Consider the following 24,546-nt stretch of genomic DNA (forward strand, 5'->3'; position numbering starts at 1 on the left):
GATATTATATCAGCAAGAACAAATACAACATCTCCACTCCTCATAGCACTTTCATGAGTATGAGCCTTTAAAAAGCATCTGTGACGTGCCAGTCATTTCACAATGACTTAATGGTAAACCCAACCATGTGACTCCTTTTGCAGTTTAATAAAGTTAAATCTGTTTCGAACTCCTCACCCCCGCTACGGTACCCTTGTAGCTCCCAGCCAATACACTCGGGCTGCCTTTTCATTGAGCTATTGGAAGAAGACCATACTCACTGAAATCATTCACACTAATGTGCAAGTGGGTTTTGACATCTTGCAGTCTTATTCAGGCGTCGTTGTCTTAAATGGCTATGCATCCGAAAGAAGTAAAGCTGCCAGAGAGCCTAATGTACAAGCAGGGAGTAATATGAAACCAAGTCTTTCATAGATTTCTGCAACCTAAACATATAGTTTGCTACAGAGATGTTTAAAACTCATGCCATGAATAGCTAGTTAAAGGCATAAAATGCTTTCTCTTCTCCTTTGTTCACACAAGTCAAAGAGAGCATCCACAAGCCCAATGGCCCTGTGGAGCCAAGCAGTAAGGGAATGAAGCAAGCAGGTTTCATAACTGATAAAGGAATGAAGCAAGCAGGTTTAAGAGAACTGCAGAGAATGTGAGATGGCAAAAGACAACTGAATGGCAATTGAACACACAGTGGGCAGGCATCCATAAGGATCATGGGGGAGCGCTAGCACCGATTCAGGAGGCAGCTCCCTCCACTCCAGAAATGAAGATGTCACCAGAGCTTCTGTGGCTTCAAGTTAATCCAGAAATAGGCATGCATTGATCTTTAAAGATGACTGACTGACTGAAGTTTCTCAATTGTGAAAGGCAAAATAAGAAATGTGCAGGAGGCAAAGTGTATCCTCTGCTAAGATATTCTTTGACAACTTAGGTAGTTGTGACCATCTTACTAGCTAAGACCTCACATAGATTCTCATTCATTTTATCCTCACAACCATCCTACAAGGTAGGCACTATTAATATCATTCCACTTTATAGATAAAAAAAATTGAGACACACATTGGTCCCCTATTTGCCCAGCCAGTGTTGGGTGGGGCTGAGCTTCTACCCTAGACATGTGACGTGCCAGAGTCTGTTCTTAACCATACTCTGATACTTCTTCTCACAATAAAATAGTTTGAACTCCCCCCAAAAAAAAATGTGGAAAAAGAACTGTGTCTTTTTGATTCAAGTTTTGGGGTTTTTTGTTCCCAAGTGAGTATTTCAAGCCAACAAATATTCCTTGAGCCTCAACTATGTATAAAACGCCCTTTTATGTGCTGTAACACATTTGATTTTATCTTCATTAATGCAATGTCTGGAATATGATTTTAGAACAAGGGTAATACTGTTGAAATAGGTTCATCTGGAAACACATCAGTTTGCAAACAGACTGGCATATTATCCACAAATATAAACATTTAGAAAAAATTCGGGCATCATTCGATGACTGTTGCCATAATGATTCATTGGCACAAGAGGAATGCTACGTGATGAAAGATGCCAAGGCTGTTTGACACATTTCAGTGGAGTTCATTACACACACGAAACGGAACCAATTTTACTCAACAGTGACTTTGACATTTACAGAAAAATGAAATGGAGGCTTCGAAATGAAGACTTCATGTGAAATCTCTACCAGAAATTTTAAATTGGTTCTATCCTTATGTCACCACTTCTAGAAGATCAGCCATGTACTATAGACTTACTTTTATTCACAGCAGGCGGCAACCTATTCAAAACAAAGTTCCTTGGGTGATCAGAAAATCAATCGTGAACAAACTTAATTGGCTGTAAAACTCTTCTCTTAGAATAAAGAACGTATATATATTTTTAAAGATTTACTTGTAGGAAGACCTGTCCGTTTGGCTTCACTCTGTTTAATTCATCCTGATATCACAGTCCTGCTTCTTTGATTTGCCGGTTTTAATGGAGTAAATACCATCCTTGTCCCCACTGCACCCAAAGATAGTGTGAGAATGGAGAGGTTTCAGGCTCTCAAGAGTTGGAATACAATAGGGTCAGGAGAAATGTTAAATAGTTGTAAATAACCAGCTCTCTTCTACTTCACTGACCATAGAATGTGAGAAGATGTACCAAAAATTTGGAATGGACTTATGTTACATATGCTAAAAGCATTACTAATGGGTTATGCCAATGGGTTAGGATGACTTATGGGTAGATGAGATTCTGTGAGCAGCATTATGCAAAGTGCTATGCTCCAGTATTTCTGTGCAACACCATTTATTTGAAGAAATAATTTCATAACAGATTTTAAAACATTCTCTTACTAGGGTAAATGGTTCAAGTATATTAATAATGTTGCTTTATTGAATGCTTACTTGCTTTCAATGCCAAAGTTAAGGCTCTGCATGCCAAAGAGTGAATGTACTTGGTTTAATTTGTAAGCCTAGATGGCATTATAGTAATATTGCACTGATTAGAATTAATCAAGAACACCAGAACAAATGTATGCTAAGTCTGAATTCTAAAACTTTAAAGTAATTATATTGCTTTTAAATCTGTCTAATATTTACTTGCTTGTCTGTAAATAGTATAATAAAATCAGTATCTCAAAACCAGATAATATAGTTGAGTCATTCAGACTGTTATCAAACATAAGTCACTGAAGAAGCAATTCAATCAATAGAGAAGTTTTCTAATTAGCATATTAATTATTTGCAAATAAAAGGTGATTCCAAAGTACTCCAAGGAACTTGAAGACATTGTAGTTTGTCTTCTCATTCTATATCTCCTATGAAATATTTTTACATTATTAATTTCCAGTGATCTAGTGGAAAAGATTTTGCTAATCAAAGGAAAACTTCAGCACAGCTTCTGCCATTAATTATCACATATTCTAAATTGGTAGACCCTGAATTAATGAGGCCCAGGCTTCTTCTAACTGGCATGCATTAAAATAAAAGCTGGACTTGATTATGTACTCTTGTGAAGATTGAAGTATATATGCATATTGGCTGCCAGACAAATAAATTTTCAAAGTATGTAATTATCAATGTTATGTGGGCTTTGCCCCACTAACCGTAAACATCTTAATTACCTTCTACACATGACTAAGAAAAGGCTTCTGCAAAGATTCAAACTATTGCCTATAAGAAATAGAAATCCACCCCCCCCCAAAAAAAAAAACAGATTCTAGCAAAAAGAAAATAAAAAGTAGAGACTTGGTCTATTAAGTAATCTTTTAACTTCATTGCTAAACTGTCATTGGGCTGTAATTAGGCAGGTCAAGTTTTATTTTTATAGAGTTTTTGATATCTCTAACTCATTTGCTGTTAATGCCATGAGGGGATGGGGGCAAAAAGATACAATATCCACACTGTTTTGTATTCTTTCCATTCCCACTGTCTAATCTTCTGGTTCTTTCCTTCTTGAATAACCATACCTGCTATTTTAAAATTCATTGTCTATGTAGGCCATCACTTTCTTGTCATTTTAGTTTACTTTCCGAGACCTACAGAACGAGCCAGCACATCCGGTTACTACTTGCCATGTGGTTTTCTTGTATTTTTTTGTTTTTTTTCGGTATGCGGGCCTCTCACTGTTGTGGCCTCTCCCGTTGCAGAGCAGAGGCTCCGGATGCGCAGGCTCAGCGTCCATGGCTCACGGGCCCAGCCGCTCCACGGCATGTGGGATCTTCCCGGACCGGGGCACGAACCCGTGTCCCCTGTATCGGCAGGCGGACTCTCAACCACTGTGCCACCAGGGAAGCGGTTTTCTTGTATTTTGACTGCTCAGAAGTCAGCGACTTTCCCACATTTCTCAAAGTTGTGCTATACCAGGCCCTTTCCTTCCTTTCCTTGAACTTACAGCCATTTATCACCTTAAGAATCCAGTTTTTTGCATCTAAGGTCATGTTTGGAATATGGGGGGTTTTTTGCATTTCATATTTTTAGATTAAAATCTAAAATCTGTATATCATTAATTTCAGCTATATCAAATTCTTACCCGATATAATATCAGCATGTTAAATTACAAGAAGACATGTATGTCCAGTCCCATTTTTGCAAGGACACTATTGCTACATTGAAGCTAGGTCTGATTTTTTTTTCACCTGAATAAAGTAAAGATGATTTTCAAAACTTTAACAAAATGGAAAGGGGAAAAAAACACATAGATTGTATGAATGAGTCTGTCCTCCAGTGAACTTTCCTTTTTGCCCGTATTCTTCTTGAGGCAGGCAGTGGGCATAAAGCTTCTGCCTTCTCTGTTTCTATACTGTTACTGTGAAATACAGAATCGAAGTCTACACAAAGGCAAACAATTGGCAAACGGACTAATTCTGATTTTTAAAGTGCTTCTATTCTTTAATTTTAAGAGAATTTGACTTGCTTGGAGATGCCTCTTGAAACATAAAAAAGTATTTAAAGCCTAAGAGGTAACCAAGCTATCTTTTGCAGACTTTTGCAAGCTGCTGTAGATGGATTCTACACTTGCAATGCAAATAATAGTAACAGTAGTAGTAATAATAATAATAACAGCTAATACTTATTAATACCTTACTGAGTGCTAGGCACTGTTTTAAGTGCATGCAATGACTCATTTAATCCATATATAACACCCTATGAGGTAGTTACTGTAATTACCCCCATTTACAGAAGAAGAAACTAAGGTACAGTGAAATCAAGCATTTTCCCCAATTCTTAGCAATTTAAACTCAGGCAATCTGTCTCCAACACTGATAATCTTAAGCACTATGCAATCCTGACTATTAAGAAGTATTATATGAGAATTGCTAAGTTATATATTCAACAGTGTAGAGTTTGTTGGAGTTTTTTTAACTATAGAATTTCACAGAGAAATCTATCCCTTTAACACCAAATATGAGTGGATCATGGTAATTTTAGTAATTTTGCATATTGAGTTTTAACAAGGATACACCCTACCAAGTTGGTACAAAAAGAGCTGGGTTACAGCAAAACTACATGTTCTACCATACTTGGAAACTCTGCTTAAATTTGTACCACTTTAAAAGCTTATTACCAGCCAAGCAGAAAAAAATATGAAATACTTGACATTTTGGTATCTGCGATATTAAAAAGAACTAGTATTTAATAGTCAAGTGGCAACAGCTTGTAGAGTTTGCATACAACATCCACAGGGATCGATTTTTCTTTAAAATGGCCTTTAGGAGTCTGCCTTTTAAACAGCTGACACCTCCATTCTCTGCATCCCTCTTTCCTGCCAGCACTGTGGGCCACACACTGAGTGCAGCAGCAGATGTGTAATTCTTCACTGCAGGATTTGTCTACACAAATAATGGAGAGTGTGGGAAATTAAGAAAAATGTAATTTCCACTGAATCAACTTCAGTGTAATATCTACTAGATATTCATTTCTAGAAATGAATAGATGTCTTTAGAGGGCTTTTCTCCATATGGTCTCTCAGTCCCCTTTATGTACCATCCACAAGAAGAGAGAAGAACCGTCGTTACCTAATTGATCATCAGTCATTCCACACCTGTACCAAGGCCACATAATGACAAATATAGCTACCTGGCATTTTTCCAGCATGACTAATTGTCACAGTACTAATTCACTCACCTGTGGAAGTTTCAACTTCCCCAGCCTGCTGTCAAGAAGATGCATAATAATGGAATAAAGGTTTAAAAATGCTGAACACTGTGAAATATTACACTTATATTCCAACAGAAAACTTCCACTTAAACATGTGTCAGGTGGCTATAATTATTAATTGCTGAGGTTAAAAAAAAAAAAACTGGTCATATATACATTTACCCAGTAGAAAAATAGGACAAAAGGGAACAAATCTTTTCTGACATAGAGGGAAAAAAAAATACTGATCAGATTACCTACAACCTGTTTCTTTATCTGCACTTATTTATTAACTGTACCAGCTTAATTACTACTCTGTTCTACATTACAAAGCCCTTCACTTTTTTATTAATATTATTTAAGAAAATAGGTTTTCTATATCAAATAGTAAGATGAAGGAGTAATCTATTGGATTTTTTTTCAAGAAACATGGGAAAGTTTAGGAAGGAGATATAGGCATGTATTACTTAATTTACATAAGATATTAAACCAAATTGTGACATCTTTGCCAAGCACTCTGGCCCAAGGATTTGTTTCAAATGCTAGGTTGTGTTTTTGAAAATTAGTATTTGTCATGGAAAATTATTACCGTGATTATAATAGCTGACTTTTCTGAAGATCTTGCTGTCGATTGCCCTCACTGTGGTATTGAGGTATATCTGATGTACCTGTGAAAATTACATAGAAACTGTTGGACCAATTTTAATATATATACTTAGTTGCCTCTGATACAAGTAAAATTTAGAGAGAAAAGCCCACCAGGATTTCCTAAAGAAATTTGAATAGAATTGTCCATTTTATTCTTTATTCTGTTAAATACAAATTCCATAGGTTGTTCATTAACCCATCCTGTAGTGTTAATTGGGTTGTATGAGGAAAAAAGTTTCCTGGTCAAGTTTGGGAAATACTGGACTAAATGCAGGCTTATCATCATTGCTACAAAATTTCACTTCAGAAACATCAATATGTATAAAAAAAATTTTTTAAGACAAAAATCTTCAAAAAAAACAACAGAAAAAGAAACCTCGATATGCTAATGAGCATCCTGAAGGGAAGGCATCAGGTCTTTTCCAAGCTTATCTGACCCAGGCTGTTCCATCACAACACATCTCGGAAGCCAAGAGTCTGCAGAACAGGCTTCTGCATCCACATCACAGGTGCTCGATACACTGTAGCGAAATTTCAACATTATCCACTTTCAATTGAATCAAAACTGTCTGTGATATTCTTTCATGAGGATAAATATGCAAATAGAATCAGAAACACAAACTCATTTCTTCTAACCAGATCTCAACCCACATACTCAGAGGTAAAAGAGTAGTGAAATAATCCACTCTGGCATGTTGACCTACAGCAATGCTATTACTTAAAATAGGGTTTTTAAGTGATAGAAAAGGAGAGAGAAAAACAGCAGCTTCCTACTCGGAACACACCTTCCATTTAGCATATCTGAAAGACTGTTTTCCTCATTTCAAAACTGATAGACAATTTATTTTTTGTTGTTTTGCTATTCAAATTTATGTCCTCTTTTTTTCCCAGAGCTTATTTGCTCTAACGCTGAATTTTAAGCACCTCTAAAAATGCTTAATATGTTATTATTCTTTCCAGATATCCTCTGAGAGCCAAGCCAAGAACATTAAGGAAGAGAGGAGGAATGAGGCTGGATACAGTGCAGTGAAAAAAGACACTTCAAGGAGAAGGGTACCCACTACTCAGAGACTGGACTGTGTCATCAAAATGAGAACTTACCGATACTTCTTGCTTCTCTTTTGGGTTGGCCAGCCCTACCCAACTTTCTCAACTCCATTATCTAAGAGGACTAGTGGTTTCCCCGCAAAGAAAAGGACCCTGGAGCTCTCTGGAAACAGCAAAAATGAGCTGAACCGTTCGAAAAGGAGCTGGATGTGGAATCAGTTCTTTCTGCTGGAGGAATACACAGGATCTGATTATCAGTATGTGGGCAAGGTAGGATTCCACTGGGCTTTTTGACATTCTGGTTTTAAAAGCTTGAAGAAGTTACTTCTCATAAATAGATGGGGAAGATGTGAAATATTCCCCCAGTACAGTAAGAATTGTTGCTTATCTGGTAAGACTTTTTTTTTTCACTTGAGTAGTTTCAGGAAGACTGTAGCGAGAAGCTGAGAAATGTTAGCACTGCAACAAAGAAAGAGAAATGCTTCCGTTGAAAACGAAACACCTACAACCAGCCGCATAGGATTATCATAAATCCTTGAATTTTTACTTTAGCTTGAAAAATGCGGTCCAGCTATTCTATAAAGTAGTATGTATTAAAAATAGGAATAGAGTGATTAAGCTGTAAGGAAAAGAAGTTTCCTTTTTCTCATTGTGAAAGGAAACATTCTGAGCTTTAGTCCTTTGGCCACGTTCAAATTAACTATTTTTTAACTCTGCTACCTACAGTGCCATCCATTCTCTGACCAAATGGAGCCCTTTGTCCTCAAAACCCACCACTGCCTTAGATTTAGCTGTTACTGCTGTTGCTGTTTTGTCTTATCTCCCATAATTGGCAAGAGCCAGGCATTTCAAAACTTATGATTTAATCGTGGCAAGGTTCACAAAAGAGAAAAAATGATTATGTAAAGGTGCTATTTCCAAATATCATCTGACCATTTTATTGACTCCAGAAAGTAAAATGAGGATGTATCGCTTATTACAGCCCTCCCAGATTACTGGAGCTGAGTCAGGAAAACAGCTTAGTTATACTGTCATCATGAGTTTTCACTGAAATTTTATCATCAGCTACATTCCCGTTGCAGAATATCTGCATCCCGCAAATAAGTGAAAAAAGACAGGGACACAGGTTTGTACTTCGTAGGTTCTCTGTTTCAGAACATGGTATTGATAAGAAAAATAATTGTCATACATCCTTTACGTAAACACACTGGGAACAAACATAATAGAGATGATAAAATGTCTTTATGATTACAGCTACAATTTTAGAACATCTATATTTGGATATCACTCAAAAAGCATAAATTTTACAGATTCCAGGGGCTGCATGTTCACACTTCAATCTGTTATCAAATATCCCTGAATAACCCCGTGCCAATATTCTCTTTAAGCATTTACCACAATAAATGAAGGAAAGCCATCCATGGCTTGGGCTGAGGTAACCAGGCATCGTTCCAGTGAAGTGAATTATTAATGTGGAATAAAGGAGGAGAGGAAGTATTCAGTGAAGGGGTGAACATCAACACGGATCCCCAAGGGTCTAACCTTGTATTTGCTATGAAATTCACATACTGTGTGACTGCTGAAGACAGTCCGCTTACTTGTACTTCACTCCATTTCCTCTGTGAAATTTGAATAGCACTACACTGGCAAGGCTAAAAAATTATTGTAAAAAATAACAATAATCTTATAATCTTTAAAGCACTTTCTACAATACAAATAACATTATTGTTATAGAAGATTAAGTTTTTTAAAGTGCTGTATTTAAATAATTGATCCCCCCTTTCTTTTCTTTTTCTTCTCAAATTGTGATGCCATTTTACATAAAAATACATGTATTTTTAAAGAAAGGCCAGGTAGGGCTTCCCTGGTGGCGCAGTGGTTGAGAGTCCACCTGACGATGCAGGGGACATGGGTTCGTGCCCCAGTCTGGGAAGATCCCACGTGCCGCGGAGCGGCTGGGCCTGTGAGCCATGGCCACTGAGCCCGTGCGTCCGGAGCCTGTGCTCCACAACAGGAGAAGCCCGCGTACCGCAAAAAAAAAAAAAAAAAAAGGCCAGATATTTCAAAATACTAGAAGCAACAATGGATAAAACCTCAGAAGAATCAGTTTTATGATTATAATTGTGAGAGGTAATATTGCCACGGGGAAAAATTGCAAGCTGTGGAGTCAAGCAGATCTGAGGCTGCATCGCTGTGCTGCCAATTGCCAGTCGTCTGGCCCACAGCAGGCTATTAACCTTTCCAGACTTTACTTTCTTCATCTAGAAAATGCATGGAGCAATGCCTACCTACGGCATGGAGCTGCAGTGTAAAGTGAGACAAGAACTAGTGGCTGGCACGTAGTAGGTGCAGAAAGAAGTTATTGATGAAAACTCCATTGTATACACTCTATTAAATCTGTCTGTAATGCATGGAAGTGGGTTACTGACTTTTATATCATTGAAAAAGTAAAATGATATAATTAACGGATCTCTCAGTGGCTGGCAAATGTAGAGGACTGTGGGAAAACCCCTTCACAATCACAGCTTCAGTTTGATTCGTTGGATTTGGATATTTTATCGGCAGCAAGATAAGTTTCCCTTCCTCATCATTATCTGCCCCTGCCCCACCTCCTTGAAGTTATAACCCATAAAAAATATACACTAGAAAAAAAAAAGTCAAGGGCAATAATTGAAGTTATCGTAGGTGCCAGCATTGCTACATCAGATGTATGTAAGAGGTGTCCCTGAACTATTGATAAGGCATTTTCCTGAATCTGTCTTTGGACTATATGTTTTATCAACAGACAAAGGGATTAGACTACAATTTGTTTTTTACCACAGTTAAACGTAGACAAAAAATAAATATTTAAAAAGAAAAAAAAAGGTTCGTTTCTCATGTGGCAACAGGTTGGTCCACTTTTAAAAGATTTGGAGTAAACAGGTACCTGATGAGATTATCCGAATCCACAAGGTCAAGAAATTTGGGGGGAAAAAAAAAATTAGACTATAGCAGAGGTTCCAAAACTTTCTTGGTTTGCAATGCCTGTAACATCTCGATAATTTTTTCACAATGCCCTTAGGCCAAAAGAAATAATTAGGCCCAAACAACTTAATACGTATTTATGTTGTAACAAATAAGTAACTAAAATAGCAATTAATAGAAAAAATAATATTTTTATTTCACTCTTAAATAACGTTACTTCCTAATGGAATGTGGGCAGGTATTGGACACTGCACAACTTCTCAGATTGGACACCGACCCCTGGTTTCCTTTTCCACATTGATTTTCACACGGTACTTGCTTTTTAACACGGGCACTGTGGGAAACCCATCTTAATAAGTATATGACATCATCGAAAGGAATGTAGCACCACCTGCTGTTGAAACTGTGATCTACTCTGAGCTAGTAATTCGCAAGATGTCTGATAGCTCATGTTGCTGTATTTCCCTCAAATTTTTAAAATATTTCCTGGTGCTGCAGCGAGTTCCCTGCTGCACACCAGGGTGCCTTGGTGCACACTCTGGGAACCATAGGAATGTGGTTAGATTGGTATATAAAGGTGTACAATGGCTAATAGAACCTTAAATTTTGTCATTAGCCCTACTAAATAATAGCTACTTAGAGCCTATTCTTGAGACCTAAAACTGAAAAGGTTGATCTGTACATGTAACAGATAGAAGCATTAACTAAGGAAAAGTAATATGGTTGAGCAAATACACTTAAAGTAGAAGAAAGAAGTTTTTACATTATAAGCAGCTGTTTATATGTGTGTTCCTTGGTTCCAGTTATTTGGAGGTAAGTCAGTAGGGATGACAGTGACTTCACAATGGGGGAAAATGTGAGAATGGGTGTGGGAGCAAGAGGCTACCTGGTGTAGAAGGAGAAAAAGAAAGTCACATAAGCATCCGAGAAGCAGCAGAAGATGGAGTCTGGAGGCTGGAGTGACAATGAAGTGAATATACAAGATCATGCTTTAAAATTAAAGCACAGGGACTTCCCTGGTGGCACAGTGGTTAAGAATCCGCCTGCCTATGCAGGGGACATGGGCTCGAGCCCTGGTCCAGGAAGATCCCACATGCCGTGGAGAAGCTAAGCCCGCAAGCCACAACTACTGAGCCCAAGTGCCACAACTACTGAAGCCCGTGTGCCTAGAGCCCGTGCTCCGCAACAAAAGAAGCCACCGCAATGAGAAGCCCAAGCACTGCAACGAAGAGTAGCCCCCGCTCGCTGCAACTAGAGAAAGCCTGCGCGCAGCAACGAAGACCAAAAATAGGTTAATAGCCAAAAATAATTAATAATAATTTAAAAATTGAAGCACAAGCAAAGGTAGCAAGACCTTCCTTCTCATACTGTCTTAATGCTCCTCAGCATTCTGTGTCCAGTAAGATTAACACAGAAACATGGACACGGCACAGCTGGGGAGGGATGCACTTGTAAATACAAGTGAGGAAGGCCAGTTACAGCTGAAATATTGACACCCAAACTCTGATTTATGAGACAATTCTCAACACCTCTACATACCTGAAAAGGTGGTGGCAGGCAGAGGTATCAGAATAGAAAGAAGTGGTCTTATATTGGGTAAAAGTTTGTGAGCGTTAAGATATAGACGTGGATACGGATACAGATAAGGAAGATGCTATTTTCTGAAACAGGGGTCCCAACCCCTGGGCCACACGGCCTATTAGGAACCGGGTCACACAGCAGGAGGTGAGAGGCAGGCGGGGCGGTTGGGGGGGCGGGCGCGCGGGGAGCGAAGCTTCACCTGCCGCTCCCCATAGCTCGCCTTTCCGCCTGAACCATCTACCGCCCCCTCCCGCCGCCCACCGCCGTGGAAAAATTGTCTTCCGAGAGACCGGTCCCTGGTGCCAAAAAGGTTGGGGACCCATGTTCTAAAATACATAACCATTTGGGGGAACTTTTATGCTGATTTAGCATAAGCGGCATCTGTGTCTGGGAGCTTGTTAGAACTTTAGACTCTTAGGCCCCACCTGAGATCTATTGAATCAGAATCTGCTTTTCAACAAAAGCAGAATTTTAGGTGAATTTTATGCATATTAAAATTTGAGAAGTGCTGCTTTTAACAATATGTACGTTGGCCTGGGTCTCACTTCCCCAGAGATTCTGATTTAGTTGGTTTTTAATTAAGTATTTATGATCCGAATATGTGGCGAAACTTGAGAACCATTGCCCTAGGAGAATATTATTGGCAATAATTATAATTAGATGTGGCAAGCTCAGTGATAAAATGGGCATCCCCAAAGTATTGTTGAAATATAAAGGAGAGGGGCCACCTGGGCTCAGGGGTTCAACAGAGCTTCCTAGAGACAATGATGGTGTTGGGACCACATCTTAAGGGAAGAACAGGTGTTAGCCCATCTGGCAGAGGGAGAATTACCAGTACTTCCCAATTAACTGGTTGCAGAAGCCAAAGGAGAGAATGCAGGAGGTTCAAAAAGTCAGAGATTTCAAGATAGAACAATCAGGATAGTGAAAGTGTCACTGATGCTGGCACAGAAAACAGAAAGAGGTACATGTTTTCTTGTCAAGGGCTAAAGGAAAGAGTATTTGATTTTATGCAGAATCACTTAGATTATCTTTGGCTTTATGTAAGCTGAATAGAAAAATAAGAGGGAAGCATTGTAATTCCACATTTTCAGAAAACCCCATGCCCCTTCTTCCAGCTTTACATAATATAGCAATTCCTTGACAATAGCTGGTATATAGTCTAAGATTAAATTCAATAAGAAAAAAACATAGGTAGATATAGATTAGATTTTGAAGACATGGTTATTCATTAATATAAGAATGAATATATTTAAAATCTCAAAACAATGCACAATTTTAGGCAAAAGATTCACATATTATCATTAAACAGCCCACAGCAACACTTAATTTCCTTGTCTCCTCCATTTTATCCCTCACAATGTTCTTAATCCTCTCCTTCCACACAATGTATAGGTAAAACTAGTCTCCATTAGAGGCCATTGAAATGCTTCTATTTTTAGCAGCATATCAAGAGATCTGTTTTTGTGGAATTTGATAAACCATGTATTTCATAGATATTTTCTGATGTTAGCTTTTTGGAAGTTGGTGATGGTTTCTTTTTTTTTTTCAATCTGCAATTTTTTTTTAATTCCTAATATGATTTATCTATGCCTGCCCTCTTGGTTTATTTATTAGTCTTGCTCAAATCTTCCTATTTTGTCTTTTCTTTTTTTTTTGAAATTTTGAATTTTATTTTGTTTATTTTTTTATACAGGAGGTTCTTATTAGTCATCCATTTTATACATGTTAGTGTATACATGTCAATCCCAATCTCCCAATTCATCCCACCACCACCCCCACCCCCTGCTGCTTAACCCCCTTGGTGTCCATACGTTTGTTCTCTACATCTGTATCTCAACTTCTGCCCTGCAAACCGGTTCATCACTACCATTTTTCTAGGTTCCACATATATCTGTTAATATACAATATTTGTTTTTCTCTTTCTGACTTACTTCACTCCGTAAGTAGATCCATCCACATCTCTACAAATGACCCAATTTCATTCCTTTTTATAGCTGAGTAATATTCCACTGTATATACGTTCCACATTTTCTTTATCCATTCATCTGTCGCTGGACATTTAGGTTGCTTCCATGACCTGGCTATTGTAAATAGTGCTGCAATGAACATTGGAGTGCATGAGTGTTTTTGAATTATGGTTTTCTCCGGGTATATGCCCAGTAGGGGGATTGTTGGGTCATATGGTAGTTCTATTTTTACTTTTTTAAGGAAACTCCGTACTGTTCTCCATAGTGGCTGTATCAAGTTACGTTTCCACCAACAGTACAAGAGGGTTCCCTTTTCTCTGCACCCTCTCCAGCATTTGTTGTTTGTAGATTTTCTGATGATGCCCATTCTAACTGGTGTGAGGTGATATGGCATTGTAGTTTTGATTTGCATTTCTCTAATAATTAGTGATGTTGAGCAGCTTTTCATGTGCTTCTTGGCCATCTGTATGTCTTCTTTGGAGAAATGTCTATTTAGGTCTTCTGCCCATTTTTGGATTGGGTTGTTTGTTTTTTTAATATTGAGCTGCATGAGCTGTTTATATATTTTGGAGATTAATCCTTTGTCTGTTGATTCGTTTGCAAATATGTTCTCCCATTCTGAGAGTTGTCTTTTCATCTTGTTTATAGTTTCCTTTGCTTTGCAAAAGCTTTTAAGTTTCATTAGGTCCCATTTGTTTATTTTTGTTTTTATTCCCATTACTCTAGGAAGTGGATCAAAAAAGATCTTGCTGTCATTTATGTCAAAGAGTGTTCTTCCCACGTTTTCCTCTAAGAGTTTTATAGTGTCCGGTTTTACATTTAGGTCTGTAGTCCATTTTGAGTTTATTTTTGTGTATGGTGTTAGGGAGTGTTCTAATTTCATTCTTTTACATGTAGCTGTCTGGTTTTCCCAGCACCACTTATTGAAGAGACTGTCTTTTCTCCATTGTATATCCTTGCCTCCTTTGTCACAGATTAGTTGACCATATGTGCGTGGGTTTATCTCTGGGCTTTCTGTCTTGTTCCATTGATATATATTTCTGTTTTTGTGCCAGTACCATATTGTTTTGATTACCGTAGCTTTGTAGTATAGTCTGAAGTCAAGGAGTCTGATTCCTCCAGCTCCATTTTTTTCCCTCAAGACTGCTTTGGCTATTCGGGGTCTTTTGTGTCTCCATACAAATTTTAAGATTTTTTGTTCTAGTTCTGTAAAAAATGCCATTGGTAGTTTGATAGGGATTGCATTGAATTTGTAGATTGCTTTGAGTAGTATAGTCATTTTCACAATATTGATTCTTCCACTCCAAGAACATAGTATATCTCTCCATCTGTTGGTATCATCTTTAATTTCTTTCATCAGTGTCTTGTAGTTTTCTGCATACAGGTATTTTGTCTCCCTAGATAGGTTTATTCCTAGGTATTTTATTCTTTTTGTTGCAATGGTAAATAGGAGAGTTTCCTTAATTTCTCTTCCAGATTTTTCATCATTAGTGTATAGGAATGCAAGAGATTTCTATGCATTGATTTTGTATCCTGCAACTTTACCAAATTCATTGATTAGCTCTAGTAGTTTTCTGGTGGCATCTTTAGGATTCTCTATGTATAGTATCATGTCATCTGCAAACATTGACAGTTTTACTTCTTCTTTTCCAATTTGGATTCCTTTTATTTCTTTTTCTTCTCTGACTGCCGTGGCTAGGACTTCCAAAACTATGTTGAATAATAGTGGTGAGAGTGGACATCTTTGTCTTGTTCCTGATCTTAGAGGAGATGGTTTCAGTTTTTCACCATTGAGGACGATGTTGGCTGTGGGTTTGTCATATATGGCCTTTATTATATTGAGGTAGGTTCCCTCTGTGCCCACTTTCTGGAGAGTTTTTATCATAAATGGGTGTTGAATTTTGTCAAAAGCTTTTTCTGCATCTATTGAGATGATCATATGGTTTTTATTCTCCAATTTGTTAATATGGTGTATCACATTGATTGATTTGCGTATGTTGAAGAATCCTTGCATTCCTGGGATATATCCCACTTGATCATAGTGTATGATCATTTTAATGTGTTGTTGGTTTTTGTTTGCTAGTATTTTATTGAGGATTTTTGCATCTATATTCATCAGTGATATTGGGCTGTAATTTTATTTTTTTGTAGTATCTTTGTCTGGTTTTGGATCAGGGTGATGGTGGCCTCATAGAATGAGTTCGGGAGTGTTCCCTCCTCTGCAGTTTTTTGGAAGAGTTTGAGAAGGATGGGTGTTAGCTCTTCTCTAAATATTTGATTGAATTCACCTGTGAAGCCATCTGATCCTGGACTTTTGTTTGTTGGGAAATTTTTAATCACAGTTTCAATTTCATTGTTCTGTTCATATTTTCTATTTCTTCCTGATTCAGTCTTGGAAGGTTATACCTTTATAAGAATTTGTCCATTTCTTGCAGGTTGTCCATTTTATTGGCATAGAGTGGCTTGTAGTAGTCTCCTAGTATGCTTTGTATTTCTGTGGTGTCTGTTGTAACTTCTTTTTCATTTCTAATTTTATTGATTTGAGTCCTCTCCCTCTTTTTCTTGATGAGTCTGCCTAATTGTTTATCAATTTTGTTTATCTTCTCAAAGAACCAGCTTTCAGTTTTATTGATCTTTGCTATCGTTTTCTTTGTTTCTGTTTCATTTATTTCTGCTCTGATCTTTATGATTTCTTTCCTTCTGCTAACTTTGAATTTTGTTTGTTCTTCTTTCTCTAGTTCCTTTAGGTGTAACGTTAGATTGTTTATTTGAGTTTTTCTTGTTTCTTGAGGTAGGCTTGTATAGGTATAAACTTCCCTCTTAGAACTGCTTTTGCTGCATCCTATAGGTTTTGGATTGTCGTGTTTTCATTGTCATTTGTCTCTAGGTATTTTTTGATTTCCTCTTTGATTTCTTCAGTGATCTCTTGGTTATTTATTAACGCATTGTTTAGCCACCATGTGTTTTTGTTTTTTAAGTTTTTTTCCTTATAATTGATTTCTAATCTCATAGCGTTGTGGTCAGAAAAGATGCTTGATATTATTTCAATTTTCTTAAACTTACTGAGGCTTGATTTTTGACCCACGATGTGATCTATCCTAGAGAATGTTCTGTGCACACTTGAGAAGAAAGTGTAATCTGCTGTTTTTGGATGGAATGTCCTATAAATATCAATTAAATCTATCAGGTCTATTGTGTCATTTAAAGCTTGTGTTTCCTTATTAATTTTCTGTTTGGATGATGTGTCCATTGGTGTAAGTGAGGTGTTAAAGTCCCCCACTATTATTTTGTTACTGTTGATTTCCTCTTTTATAGCTGTTAGCAGTTGTCTTATGTATTGAGGTGCTCCTATGTTGGGTGCATATATATTTATAATTGTTATATCTTCTTCTTGGATTGATCCCTTGATCATTATGTAGTGTCCTTCCTTGTCTCTTGGAACATTCTTTATTTTAAAGTCTGTTTTATCTGATATGAGTATTGCTACTCCAGCTTTCTTTGGATTTCCATTTGCATGGAATATCTTTTTCCATCCCCTCACTTTCAGTCCGTATGTGTCTCTAGGTCTTAAGTGGGTCTCTTGTAGACAGCATAAATATGGGTCTTGTTTTTGTATCCATTCAGCAAGCCTGTGTCTTTTGGTTGGAGCATTTAATCCATTCACGTTTAAGGTAATTATCAATATGTATGTTCCTATGACCGTTTTCTTAATTGTTTTGGGTTTGTTTTTGTAGGTCCTTTTCTTCTCTTGTGTTTCCCACTTAGAGAAGTTCCTTTACCATTTGTTGTAGAGCTGGTTTGGTGGTGCTGAATTCTCTTAGCTTTTGCTTGTCTGTAAAGCTTTTGATTTCTCCATCGAATCTGAATGAGATCCTTGTTGGGTAGAGTAATCTTGGTTTTAGTTTCTTCCCTTTCATCACTTTAAATATATCATGCCACTCCCTTCTGGCTTTTAGAGTTTCTGCTGAGAAATCAGCTGTTAACTTTATGGGAGGTCCCTTGTATGTTGTCATTTTTTCCTTGCTGCTTTCAATAATTTTTCTTTGTCTTTAATTTTTGCCAATTTGATTACTATGTGTCTTGGCGTGTTTCTCCTTGGGTTTATCCTATATGGGACTCTCTGCACTTCCTGGACTTGGGTGGCTATTTCCTTTCCCATGTTAGGGAAGTTTTTGACTGTAATCTCTTCAAATATTTTCTCTGGTCCTTTCTCTCTCCCTTCTCCTTCTGGGACACCCTATAATGCGAATGTTGTGTTTAATGTTGTCCCAGAGGTCTCTTAGGCTGTCTTCATTTCTTTTCATTCTTTTCTCTTTATTCTGTTCCACAGCAGTGAATTCCACCATTCTGTCTTCAAGGTCACTCATCCGTTCTTCTGCCTCAGTTATTCTTCTATTGATTCCTTCTAGTGTAGTTTTCATTTCAGTTATTGTATTGTTCATCTGTTTGTTTGTTCTTTAATTCTTCTAGGTCTTTGTTAAACATTTCTTGCATCTTCTCGAGCTTTGCCTCCATTCTTTTCCCGAGGTCCTGGATCATCTTCACTATCATTATTCTGAATTCTTTTTCTGGAAGGTTGCCTGTCTCCACTTCATTTAGTTGTTTTTCTGGGGTTTTATCTTGTTCCTTCATCTGGTACATAGCCCTCTGCCTTTTCATCTGATCTATCTTTCTGTGAATGTGGTTTTTGTTCCACAGGTTGCAGGATTATAGTTCTTCTTGCTTCTCCTGTCTTCTTGCTTTTGTAGTTCTTCTTGCTTCTGTTCTTCTTACCGCTACTCTCTTCCCTCTGGTGGATGAGGCTATCTAAGAGGCTTGTGCAAGTTTCCTGATGGGAGGGACTGGTGGTGTGTAGAGCTGGCTGTTGCTCTGGTGGGCAGAGCTCAATAAAACTTTAATCCGCTTGTCTGCTGATGGTTGGGGCTGGGTTCCCTTCCTGTTGGTTGTTTGGCCTGAGGCAACCCAGCACTGGAGGCTACAGGATATTTGGTGGGGCTAATGGTGGACTCTGGGAGGGCTCATGCCAAGGAGTACTTCCTAGAACCTCTGCTGCCAGTGTCCTTGTCCCCACAGTGAGCCACAGCCACCCCCCACCTCTGCAGGACATCCACCAAAACTAGCAGGTAGGTCTGGTTCAGTCTCTTATGGGGTCACTGCTCCTTCCCCCTGGTTCCTGATGTGCACATTACTTTGTGTGTGCCCTCCAAGAGTGGAGTTTCTGTTTCCCCCAGTCCTGTTGAAGTCCTGCAATCAAATCCCACTAGCCTTCAAAGTCTGATTCTCTAGGAATTCCTCCTCCCGTTGCCAGACCGCCAGGTTGGGAAGCCTGATGTGGGGCTCAGAACCTTCACTCCAGTGAGTGGACTTCTGTGGTATAAGTGTTCTCCAGTTTGTGAGCCACCCACCCAGCAGTTATGGGATTTGATTTTTTTTGTGATTGCGCCCCTCCTACCATCTCATTGTGGCTTCTCCTTTGTCTTTGGATGTGGGGTATCTTTTCTGGTGAGTTCCAGTGTCTTCCTGTCGATGACTGTTCAGCAGTTAGTTGTGATTCCGGTGTTCTCACAAGAGGGAATGAGAGCACGTCCTTCTACTCCGCCATCTTGGTGATGGTTTTCTTGGGGGAGTTTTTCCAAAAATTGATATGCTGTGCTTTTTTAAATATCATGAAAATTTGGGTTCCCTTTGATGCTCTAATGTACAGGTCCTCCTAATATGCCTTTCTCTTGAGTCATTAATGTCTACCCGATTCAATGAGCCACTAGTCATAGGATAATTAGACAGTAATGTTTTAACAGCCCATAAAAATAAAAGTTGTCAGCCATATACACCTTTAAAATTAGGAATGAACAATTATTTGTTCCTAATTACGTAATCCAAATTCAGTCAACATGAAGCCATATTTTATTCATCTGAAAAACCATTTAAAAGATGCTGTCATTAAAAGATTGCTTTCTTATATTTCTTTTTTTTTTTTTTTAAAGAACATAGACTTAGGAGTAGAGACCTCCTAAGGTGATTCAGAGACTAATTAACCACTGCTGCTTAAACAGGAACATCAGATTAAAACATCTTCATAGCTAACACTTACTGAGTATTGTTTTGTTCCAAACACTCTGCTAAGTGCTTCAGATGTACTATTGCAATGTATCCTCACCAGTGAGTTTCCACTGTAATCCGTGTTTTACAGAGGAGTAAACTAAGGCTCAGATTGGGCCAGTACTTTAGCCCAAGATCTCTGACTGCTATAACCTGGCAGTCGACCTCTGTCTGACCTCACAAGTACTCAGTTATATCCCCTACCCTGTGCATCCACTACTTCACAGAGACATTTTGAGGCACAAATGAAGAAACAGTCCTAGAATATGCTTTGGCATTCAATGATTGCATTCAACTCAATACCACAAATACCTACTGAGGACCTGCTGTGTGAAACCCAAGCGTAGAGAGAAACAGAAAAAAATTTTAGAGACTACGTTTAAAGAGCTACACAGATGTGTTGCATTATTATTCCACGCATTCTTTTTAATTTTTCTTGTTTTAATTTCAAGAACACATCAGTGTTATTCAAAATAGTTATAGGTCGGCATTTTAAAATTAGATATGCAATTAGTGGTGTTTCTGGTCATCATGATGAAAAAGTCACTTTTCTTTTTATTTCCCTTGATAACCTTCTCTAAACTTCTATTCTGATTCAGTCACCTGCAGTAATCTTTTCTCCCTGTGTCAGGGCAAATGCCTTGGGCACATCTCTCTTCTTCATCATTTAAATTTAATGCTCAGACATTTAACATTTTCATATTTCAACCGGTTAGTGTATTTAAGAGAACGTGCCTTCACTTGCTCCTTGAACGTACTTTTTAAAAATGTTTCCAGAAGTAACTTCCCAACTGTCAATAACTGGCAGTAATGCTGATTTTGTTTCCACTATCGGCCAACTGATTCCACTTTCTTTACAACAAAAGCTTCAATTTGCTATTTTATGCGTAAGAAAATGTCCTGTGTAACAGCCGTTCTCTGAGTCTTAAACCTCCCTCTCTGCAGTCACTCACATGGAGAGCAGAAGTGTTAGAATGTCTGACCTTGGTCATAAACCCAAATGCACTGTTTGGCTACCTGGGTCACACAAGCAGAGTAAAGTATAGAAAGCCAAACAAGGACCCAATCCCAAATCCTCCAACTTCCATGTTATTATGCCTGTGGACTCCTATATCCTCTGCTTATAACTCAATTTGCTGAAAAAAATGGAGGGATCAAGTTGAACAGAAGAGAGTTAAAGGTTCAAATCCTTTCCGTTCCCACTGAGTTATTTTGCCTCCGTGCTCCACAAGCCAAACAGAGCTAGAGGCTGTCAGAAGGTTATAGAGGCTCTGCATGCTCGTTATAACAAACCCGCCAGAATCTAGCCTATGGACGTTGTTAAGTATTTCTTTACTCATCACCTTAATCTGTTTATGAAACTATGTAAATATTTGATTTGCACCAGAGTTCTTCATTTTTTGTCATGTATGGGTCCACCCTAGCAGAATGGGAATATAAATATACAGAATGCCAACATCCCAGTTTACATGTCTTTTAAAATCAAAATCCCTAATTATCATTTTGATTGACTCATTTCAAAAATCAGTTAAAAATCCCTGACATATTGGCAGTCAAAGGTCAAAATATTCTTAAACCACTGATTTTCTTCATTTCCATTGATGTGAATTCGTACATTATTTTAAATATGAGAAACTAAGAATATACTGTAACAAGAATTATAAATTTAACTTTTAGAGTGCCCTACCTCTAGTCAAAATTAAAAGCTGTCTTTCTAATATTCTACCCTTTTCTACCAAAAATAAATGGGTTTTGGAAGGGGTCCTGCCTTTAACAACCTTCATCAAATTTAGAGATTATATTTAGATGTTAATGTATCATTGGAAACTCAAGGATTCAACTCTTTTTGTATAGATGTAGGCTGCTGTTAGCAAGCTCCACCTTCCTACAAGTTTTTACATTGCCAGTTATTAAGATGATAATGTAATATACATTGTCATCATATATTGATACATACATGACATATATCATATCATGAGTGTGCTAAATATATCAATATTCTTTGAATACCTATCTTTCCATCTAGAATTGAAGAAGATATTGAAAGAAAGTACAGAATTCTCCATAAGAGAATTAGAGGTTTTTTTCTTATTGCCATTATTGATAAATAAGTACAAATAACAACAGCTATTCTCAAAGGTCAGTGTGAGGAATCAAATTTGAAATTATGCAGCCTGGAATAAGAAGAAAAGCAGCATGCCAAAATGTTTCACAGGAAAAATATTTATAGTTTCTTCCAGTTTTCTATTCACAGAGAACACATATGCACAAGAAAAGGGAGGCACTTTAAAAGATTAAAATGTATACACGTGTAAGATATATGGATAAATACTTTAGGTGAATTGGTGTGCTTCAGAAGACCTGAGGGCAGTAATGAAAGCATAACAAAAAGCCTGACGTATCCGTCTGGATGTGGGATTTAATGCTGACTAGAGGGAACAGAGATTGGAGTTAAGAAGGCAGCTGAAGAATTTATCTCAGCTCTTGCATTTTCAAATAGATTTGGAGAGAAAATGGCTTTCATTCATTCAACAATTATTCACCAGAGACTATAAAGTTAATAGCGTGGGCAGCCTGCCTATGTTTGAGCCTCAGCTACACTGTGACTACCTGGGTAATCTTGGGCAAGTTATTTAACCTCTCTCTGCTCTCCATTTCTTCAGCTGTTAAATGAGGGGAGCAATAAAGTTGTTGAGGTGAGGATTAATTAAGTTAATACGAGAAAGAGCTTAGAATGGGGTCAGCATATGGTACTCACTAGGAAGGTACTAAGGGAACACCAGAATAAGGAGGGAAGGCATCCTACTATCAAGTGCATCTTCAGAAAACAGGAAAGGTGAAGAGAAGGATGAACCAAAAGTGCCCAGTTGATGATTCCACTAATGTTCAGTCTCATTCTCTGAAGTCAAGTATTATGGGCCAGAAGATGGTGCCAGAGCAGCTAAGGCAGCTGCAAACACAACTCATCACCAGCAATTCAGAGGGCCAAGTATATATAACAACACAAAGTTTTCTTTATTATCCCAACCAAACTAAAACTAAAATGAGCACTACACTTTATGTAATTTGATGATCCTGGTAACTTTTGTAGATCCTCCTATTAAGGCTATATATCATTTCATTTTAAAACATCATTACTTAACACCACAATTTGGAGTTTATGTTTTTGAATATTTAAACTACTGTGAAATGTTAAGAGTCTGGTTAGGTCTTGTTATTTTTTCAATAAAACTTCAATGCATCTAACAATCAAAAATGACTATCGCACTTAGGGTATAATGTTTTAAACTGGAATTATCATAGTTAAGTTGTTAAGTGGGATTTAATATCATGAGATCCTTATATTATTGCACCAAAGTTTATTATTGTGGGAAAATTACTTTTGATTTAATTGTTTAATTACATTTTTTAAGAGCTAAATAATTAATTCCTTGTTTAAGGTTAAACTTTGACCTTTAATATATTGAGTACTCTTTTATATTGGGTCCTAGGTCTGGTCTTTCAAATTAGTACTTTAGATATTGAATTTAAACCTTTGAATACTTGTATCTTTATAAACTCCACAGGACCCTAGACTATACCTCACTCATATTTTTATCCTTAAAGATATCTAGCACAGATTTTGCACATTGGAAACAGTCAAATATTACTTCAATTAAGCTGCAGGGACCACAAAAGATAAAAAACTGCTGTGGTGTCTAAAAGCTGCCTCCCAATTTATTGATGTGGATGATTTGATATGGATATCATCGATAGCGTTTTGTGTTGTTGACAACTGAAAATCTAGTCTTTAAAGTTCAAGGATATATTAGATAGTAAACATATAAACCAAATCATCATGAAAGTCTTTCCACAGAAACTACCTCTGGAAATTTCACATCAAAATGACATAGGTATTTTATGATATAATAGCAGAAAACTCAAGCTTCCTTAGTGCAAACCAGAGAAATTAAAGATAACACAGTTAGTTGTATGTGCATAAACTAACAGGAAAGATAAAAGTGAAAATATATAGCAAATAATATAAAAGTTGGTTCCTTTAAGACTTTTAGAAATGAAAAATCAGACATTATTTAGGATCTCAGTAGAAGAAAGTTTGAAACAAAATGAGAAAAAGCCGGAGTTCATTAATAAAAACAAATTTTTTTCTTAAAATTCCTAAGCTACACTGTGCAGATAATTCAAGTGCTCAGTAAAAGAGAAATCATTTAAGACCTGAGAATGTTGATTGCAATGATTCACAAAAAAAATCAACTATACAGAAAAATGGGATAACAGAGAGAGAAAAATTCTATATAACGACTAATTCTTTTTGTACCAACTATATATTCTTCTAATCAACATATTTTGAGTTCTCACAAGAAATATAATCATTTCTGGAAAATAATCACATCTTAACTCTTTCTACTGTTTATATTATGAGTACAGTTCAGAAGCGAACATGAAAGAGGAGATGCAAAGAAAGTTCTGCTTTAAAACAGTTATGCAAAACTTTAGCATGCTTTATTGTTTTCTTTTCATAAATCGTGAAGCATAAGAATCTGGCTCATTTACTTAATCTACATCCTAGGTTTTCTTTTTTGTTTTTCCAATGAAGATAAATACCCTCCAGGAAGCAAACTTTCCCT

At 37.3% G+C, this 24,546-nt stretch overlaps 1 protein-coding gene across 2 annotated transcripts in view; it reads left to right on the plus strand.

The window, feature by feature from the left end:
* CDH6 (cadherin 6) overlaps nucleotides 1–24,546 on the plus strand; it is a 131,129-nt gene that overhangs the window by 61,915 nt on the left and 44,668 nt on the right. For both annotated transcript variants that reach the window (XM_019930212.3, XM_073802034.1), the window contains exon 2: nucleotides 7,218–7,574. In XM_019930212.3, the coding sequence (XP_019785771.1) occupies nucleotides 7,347–7,574 (228 nt within the window). In that variant the 5' untranslated portion in view covers nucleotides 7,218–7,346. The remainder of the gene's footprint in view (nucleotides 1–7,217; nucleotides 7,575–24,546) is intronic.

This window comes from Tursiops truncatus, chromosome 3 (assembly GCF_011762595.2).
Source record: "Tursiops truncatus isolate mTurTru1 chromosome 3, mTurTru1.mat.Y, whole genome shotgun sequence".
Lineage (NCBI taxonomy): Eukaryota > Metazoa > Chordata > Mammalia > Artiodactyla > Delphinidae > Tursiops > Tursiops truncatus.